Source organism: Arachis ipaensis, chromosome B06 (genome assembly GCF_000816755.2).
Source record: "Arachis ipaensis cultivar K30076 chromosome B06, Araip1.1, whole genome shotgun sequence".
Lineage (NCBI taxonomy): Eukaryota > Viridiplantae > Streptophyta > Magnoliopsida > Fabales > Fabaceae > Arachis > Arachis ipaensis.
In genome coordinates this window covers 130,834,437-130,841,756 of record NC_029790.2, presented here as the reverse complement: position 1 = coordinate 130,841,756, position 7,320 = coordinate 130,834,437, and the positions used below count along the sequence as shown (strand labels likewise).

Genomic DNA, 7,320 nt, shown 5'->3' with positions numbered 1-7,320 from the left:
AGAACGAATATTTATTTGTGATTTACGGAAAGACAAATTTTTTCTTCTAGGAAAACTTCCATCTAAATACATTGCTATAATACATATGTACAAAAAACTCTAAGGGTTTACATTAGCAAAATCAGAAGTTTCATGCATCGACACTGACCGCAGAAGGGCAAAATCATTGTGAAAGTGTAGTGAAAATCCAACTCAGCAGAAAAATCCCGTTGGATAATGGAATTTATAATTCGAAGCCACAAGGCAGCATTGGTTATTACCAATAAAAGGGAGTGAGGCCAGAGTGAAACATTGTAGCCATTAAATAACATACAAATTATAGTTAGCAGTTTATGATTAAGAATATCCACATATGCATACATAAGTTCTCAGAATAAAATGCAGTTTCAGCATAACATGTTCTTGGTTACAGCATAGTTGGAACAACAGCTCACAAGTCAGTCTACCGTCGTCACACTTCTCCATTCGAAAAATGTTCCCAAATGTAGCCAACAGCTTGACATGGATTTTCAGGCTGCGTTTTATCTCCGGCAGCGACGGGTGCCTGTTGCATTGACAAGAACGTCAAACTACTAAACTGTTAACACCAACATAATGAAGTGATAACGGTTGGTAATGAAGCATGAACAATAGCAGTGACTAAATACTGAGTGTGCACTCGGTAATAAGCAAGAACAATTTGGTAAGAAAGCAATTTAAGAAAAGCCCAGAAGGGAGTTTTGACTTTAATTTTATTACGACGATGACTGCTCCATCCCCATCATCATTACCATATTGTATGCCTGCAAAACTGGTTACTTGTTAACCCACAACTCAATGGTAAACCCAAAAATAACACATCAACAATCCCCTACGTGCATTAATTAGTATGTTGATTTTCTTTACCAACAGACTTATTTTTCTGAATATTGGAGATAAAAAACATTGAGACACCAATTAATGAAATAACTACTGCTGCTCCTGATACAGTATTAATTTAGTTACAGGAAATAAATTGCATTGGTATTGAACCTTTTTATGGAGTTACTGTTATTGGTAACGTGTCATAGTAAATAGTCCATGCAGGAAATAAGTTAGGCGGTAACCTTTGATCGCTTGCGTTTATTTATCCCAGCAGATGATTTATCATTCCTTGGTGAAGGTTGTGCGCCTCCGTTGGGGCATCTAGTCCTCCGGTGCCCTAGCTTCCCGCATGTGCTGCACTTTCTTTTGGTTTTCAGGGAAGACCCACATGCTTGACTCATCCGACCCGTGCCTTTTGTTCTAACACGAATCGGGTCCTTCACCCCGCAATCTTGTGCTGCTGTGAGATCATCCGTTGAAGGTCTTAGGCCGTTCTTTATTTCAAGGAAGAGAGCATCACTCAGAAGCTTCTTTGAGTAAAGCTTGAAGTCTTCATCACTCATGCACGCAACACGCCCTAAACGCTTACAAAGCTGGGAGAAAGCACCCACTCGTGTCCTATAGGTCACACTTCGGTCAACAGTGTGTTGCTCAACACATTGGTTATGGACCTCCATTTTGGCTGCCTTAGACCACCTGCGCAGCACAAGGCTTTCAGGGATTTCCACTAAGTCAAGCCTAACACACACGGAAAGGATATGCACACAAGGAATACCAAACGACTCCAAACGCATGCAGGTGCAAGTAAATCTGTTCGCGACAGGGTCCCTATAAACCTTCCAATTCATCTCAGGCCTTTGATACTTCTGGAGAGTGTATGCATGAGGGTTCTCAGTGTCATTAAATTCACAAATTCTAACACGAACACACCGTTTCAGGCTATCCCGGAATCTGAGAAACATTTCGCGGGTGAACATCGTCCACCTGGACTTTTCCAGCTCAACAAACTCTGTTTGTAGCACAGGTGTTCCGTACCATGAACGAAAGTCTAGCTCGTCCTCGGTGTCACGCAGAAAATCCACACACCTTTGAAAATTTCTGACAAATTCTAACACCCCGTACCTGCTCTCGACAAACCTCCCAAGTTTGGCATGTAGTGACTCGCACCTAGAGGTAGTCCGGACTCCAGCAAAAAATCTACCGCGGATGTATGCGATGGCCCAAGCGTGCTTTTTGGTGTACAAGTCCTTAACCCACTCAACCTCCCTAACACCGCACTCGTTGAGCATTGCCTCCCAATGCGCTTCGAACTCATCGATTTCCATATCTGCCAACATGCAGTGTCTAAACATTTGTGTGAATCTCGGGTCGCTTACGTTAGCAGTCGCGTTCCTCAGCAGATGCCAAGCACACAACCGATGATGTGCATCGGGAAATACAGACTGGATTGCTATCCGCATGGCCGGGTCGCCATCCGTGATGACCGATTGCGGTGCCTTACCTTGCATGCATTCCAGAAACTGGCGAAGAACCCAAATATATGACTCCTGCGATTCGCATGAGACCATTGCTATTCCAAATACGCATGTCTGGTTGTGGTGGTTTACTCCGGAAAAGACTACAACGGGTAGGTTGTACTTGTTGCGGCCATACGTAGCGTCGAATGCTAGCACATCGCCGAAAATCCCATAATCTTCCTGGCAACGACCGTCGCTCCAAAACAAGTTGCATAGGTGTTGCCCTACCCCCAACTTGTAACGCCAAAACATTTTCCCATCCATGCGTGCCAGACCTTCCAAGTACCTAATAGCCGCACTTACATCTCCGCCTTGCAGACCTCTCTGTTTCCGTATCTTATTATACATATCTTGCTTTGTGAATGTTACCAGATTAAAGCCCCCCAGTTGTGCTGCGAAAGACTCATAAATCTTAGGTATGCTAATCCAAATCTCCCTCATGCTTGTTAGCTGAGCAACTTCTACCTCAGATATCTTCCTGTGTGACCGCAGATAATCAACAAGCTTCCCATACGCAAGTTCGTGGTTATGCTCCTCGACAAAACGCGAAACATACCACCTCCCACTGCCGTCTTTCCTCTTTATCCTCATCTCCGCCATGCATCCGCATCGGGTAACGACCTTATGCTCCCTTTTGCGATCAACCTTTTCCAACCATTTCTTCTCTCGAAATCCTTGCCTATTACAAACAAAAGTGTACCGCACGATCTCTCCGGCAGTGTTTCTAACCGTCTTGCCTCGCCGTGATGCAAAGCCCTTTAGTCGGCTGTAATTGTTATAGAAGCCGCCTGCCTCCTGAGGTAAAGAGAACTCCATTTCAAGAACATCTTCTGCTCGCAACCCATCCAAACCCAAAAATCCGGGCAACATTGAAGCACCCCTTCCTTCCCAATCGGATAACTCAGCATCTTCCTCCACTCTCGTATCAAACATTGTGTCCTGAAGAATAAAGACAAATATTTCGCAATCAACTTCATTATGTGGAATGAATTCTGTTTAAATATTGCATATCCATGCATATTAAAGCTCTTGCCCATCAAAGCCTTTTATTTTAAATTAATTTCAAATTTAATTTTGCAAATGGAATGTTCATAGGCACTAACATGGTTATTAATTCAGCCCTGAAAACTTGACCTGAAAAACTCCTTTCAGGATTATAAGATTACTATAATTATAACATTGTCATGTTATAATTTAACATACAGTTTACCCAGCCATCATAGTGGTTGGCCACAACAAGATCTTCATGCCAAACTATTTAATAAAGGATTTGCTTGTCGACTTTCATTGTTACAGATGCAAGTAGTGCATATTTCTTTAAAATGTGAAAGTTCAATTTTGCAAACTTAACAGATACTACAGCCACAGCTAACTTAACAAAAAAACACCAATCTAGCATTTCTTCTACGCATCAGACTCATCAAATCATAGTCACCACATAGAATATTAGTTCTCACAACATAACCCTCACACCTGCTAAGAGTACAACCAACTGCATGAACCATACCACCGATATGGTGTATCAGACCATTCCCATCCAATTAGGTCCCACTAACACACTATAAAAACAAAATGGCACGTATACCCATCGTACCTGTGCATTCGACATACCACCATTGCCCTCCATCCAGAACTCCGCAAGAGGCTCATTCCACATACACGAATCCTTCCAAAACTTGCTACTTGATGCCATTATTACCTAAAAGACAAACATGTCAAACTGTAACAAACAATAAACAAGGGATTGCACAAACTTCTTTGGCACTTACGTAGATAAAAAAAAACCGTTACTTTACAACCTCATCTACTATCCAACATGATTCCAACATCCTCACAGCATCCACTTGCCAACTACAAACAAAGACTTCCAATAACACCACATGCATTACAACTACCACACAGAGAAGCAAACACATTCACCACTACCTCCTAACATTGCTACCAATACAGCTACAAACCAAGTTGTCACAAAATAAATCCCGAAGGATTTTACACAAAAAAAAAAACGAATTGTATTAATCATTCTTTGCAGCAGCAAATTCAGGGGCTTGTCACGGGATTAAGAAACAAACTTTGTTACCTCAATGTTTTTCAAAACACAATTTATGCTCAAACACCTAATGAGGTCGAAAATGCGGTTAAAACAACATTAACACATCGCAGAAGTTTTCAACAAGATCGTAAAATATTTATCTCGATGGAGAAATTAAATCGAAAACGAAATGAAAATTGCCAGAGTGAGTCTCAAAGGTGGACGGACTTACACAGGACGATGGGAACACCACGAATCCTCATATGCTTACATAGAACTTCAACTCAAACCAACAAATTAAGGCCACTATCATTTTGGCCAACACATTTAATTAAAATAACTTTCAACCGCAAAAACATCATCCTTTTCAGCTAACACATAACATTACTTCAACAACGATAAAAACATTCGGCAACAGATTCAATTTAGGTTAATGACTTTTAAAATAATTTTTCCTTTTTTTGTTTACCTACGTCCTTGTGCAAAATTGCTTGCAATTTCTTTTTCTTTTTCTTTTTGGTATAGAAAATTTGTTTGGAACTCTAACTAATTAAACTTAATTACACATTTCTCTTCTCTTTTTTGTCCCCCTTCAGTTGTTTGTTCATTTGAACCTAGAGCACATAATAAAAATTATTTTTATTTTCTTTATTTTTTATCAATTTTTTTTAATAAAAAATACATATAATATTTATGTTCCCTCACAAATTTATCATCCCATCGTACATGGCGTCAGACCTTCTACTTTTGTTATAAACTGATTATCTCATTGGACCTGTCGTGTAAATGAATAACAATACATCTAAAAAGATTTGGGATCACAAAAATATATACAAAAGAACCGAAATTCTAATATACACACTAAAAATAGTTATTAACAATAGATAAAAATAATTTATTGTTGGTAGAACTCTGTTTCTGGCACTGTGTATTATTCTTTGGGGTAAGTGGAGTGAAAATTAATAATTTCACTTTTAAAAATAATAGAAATTTAATATCCAAAGATTGGGATAATACATGTCAGGTTTCTAATTCACAGAAAATTAAAGAATATGATAAAAAATTGACATTAACTTGGAATTCAAATAATTAAACAAACGAGACATTCATGTGAGTACACGCATATCTTATAAAATAGATAATGAAAGAATTATTTATCTAAATTCTCTGCTGTGTGTAATTTTCATGACACTACTTTTATGTTATGGTAGTATTTGTCACTATTAAAAATTTAAAATGGTGTTTTTTTCTTATTTTTCTTTAGTATATCTCTAATGGATGATCCACCAGTTTTATGTTGCTATTCTTTCATGACAGTCTTTTTATCCTTAGACTTGGACATAGCTTCAACCACAATTTTTTGTTTTTCTCACCTCTTTATAATGGGATTAAATTAGGGATGGCAAAATTTTTCGAAATGTGAAAATCTCTACAGAAACTGTCTTGAATAGAAATATGACTGTGAAGAATTTTTTTGCGGGGATGGAAATTGGGGGTAAAATTTCTCCGAGGCAAGCGTGGAGACCCAAGCAGGGATTCTTGTTCCGTCTCTGCTAATTTTCGAATTTCATAAATTTATTTAATTATTCTTAATAGTTTATTTCTCATATATGTTTTTTAGTTATTTCACATGCTATATATATAGAGAGAGAGAGAGTGAGAGAGAAACCCAAAATTTATAATCCTCATTTGCATAACCTTTTTTCAATTCATAGATCCCTAGCCTCATCCATACTCCATCCAACCTCTCTGCAGTCACTCCCTTGCCACTCTTCCCTCACCATTCGATCACCATCATCGCGTCATTCTTTATATTCGTGGCGTTCCTTTTCACAACTCTGTCATCATGTCCATTCTCCTCTCTGCTGCCGTGTCCCTCACCTCGTCCACTGCTCTGTGCTCTGATTTGAAAGAAGTCATTTTAAAAGAAATCACCAACTTATTGTTTAGATTTTTTGCATAAAATCTTGCTGTTTTTATATAGGATAAATACTTTCATCTCTATTCCTATGAAAATTAATAATTAGTCAGAACTATCAGAGAGATGAAAAATAAAATCTCCACAAAAAATAAGACCCTGTAAAAAATAAAAATGAGAAGCAATATTCTTCTACGATGAAAAACAAAAATAGAGATAAAAAACAAATTTGGGGAGCAGAAATAGGGAGCAGGGAGGCGGCCTGCCCTGCCCCATTCACATCCTAGATTAAATTAAGAGTTCTATCTATTTGGAGCACTCTAACCTTAAATGTTAATTTTTTTTATTATTTTTAATAAAATAAAAAATGATAAATTTTCACCTCATTTATCCAAAATAATATACACAGTGCCAGTTACTCACATTCTAAGTCACATACACAAAACCAAACAAAAGCGAAGCTCCACTAAAGATAGGTCACTTTTGCCCATCATTAGCTATCTTTAGTTTGTACATCAAAAATTTGATTCTGTTGTGTGTATTTTTGTAATTTCAAAAATTTTTTTATGTGTATTTTTATCAATTTACTTCATTAAGTAATTAGACATTTTCACTTCTAGGACAATGACTCCACCAAATCCCTCGGCTCTTTAAAAAAAAAAATGGTTATACAGTTATTTTAATTTTAATTAATATTATTGTGCCTAGATTAAATATTATTTCTATTATNNNNATTATTAAAATTTATTATTTTTTATTATTAATTAGTTATTAATATTTAAAAATATGAGATAAAATATATTATTGGATTATTAGACTAAAAAAATTAAACAAAAAAAAATTGAATTAATAATTAAGTGATGATAAAAAAATAACAAATTCTAATAATCTTCTAACATTTTTTAATATAAAATTAAAATCATAATACTCACCACATTTAGAGTTTGGGTATAGACAAAATTTAAAGTTTAAAAGTGTACTGAAAATATATGATAAATTGACAATTAAAA

General features: G+C 36.8%; 1 protein-coding gene across 1 annotated transcript; it reads right to left on the bottom strand.

Moving 5' to 3' along the window:
- On the bottom strand, positions 452-4,246 carry LOC107647645 (protein FAR1-RELATED SEQUENCE 5-like). Its single transcript, XM_016351708.1, has 4 exons — positions 4,160-4,246; positions 3,955-4,059; positions 1,086-3,299; positions 452-577 (listed from the first exon to the last, which is right to left on the bottom strand). Exons 1-4 carry the CDS (start codon positions 4,244-4,246, stop codon positions 452-454), a joined length of 2,532 nt encoding a protein of 843 aa, XP_016207194.1.

What these genes read in the sequence shown, in the direction of transcription:
- LOC107647645 (XM_016351708.1), bottom strand. Translation starts at nt 4,246, where the DNA reads ATGCATGTGGTGTTATTGGAAGTCTTTGTTTGTAGTTGGCAAGTGGAT. An exon ending in CATGTTGGATAGTAGATGAG is followed by an intron (nt 4,060 to 4,159) that starts GTTGTAAAGTAA and finishes TTTGTCTTTTAG; the next exon opens with GTAATAATGGCATCAAGTAG. An exon ending in GTGGTATGTCGAATGCACAG is followed by an intron (nt 3,300 to 3,954) that starts GTACGATGGGTA and finishes TTTATTCTTCAG; the next exon opens with GACACAATGTTTGATACGAG.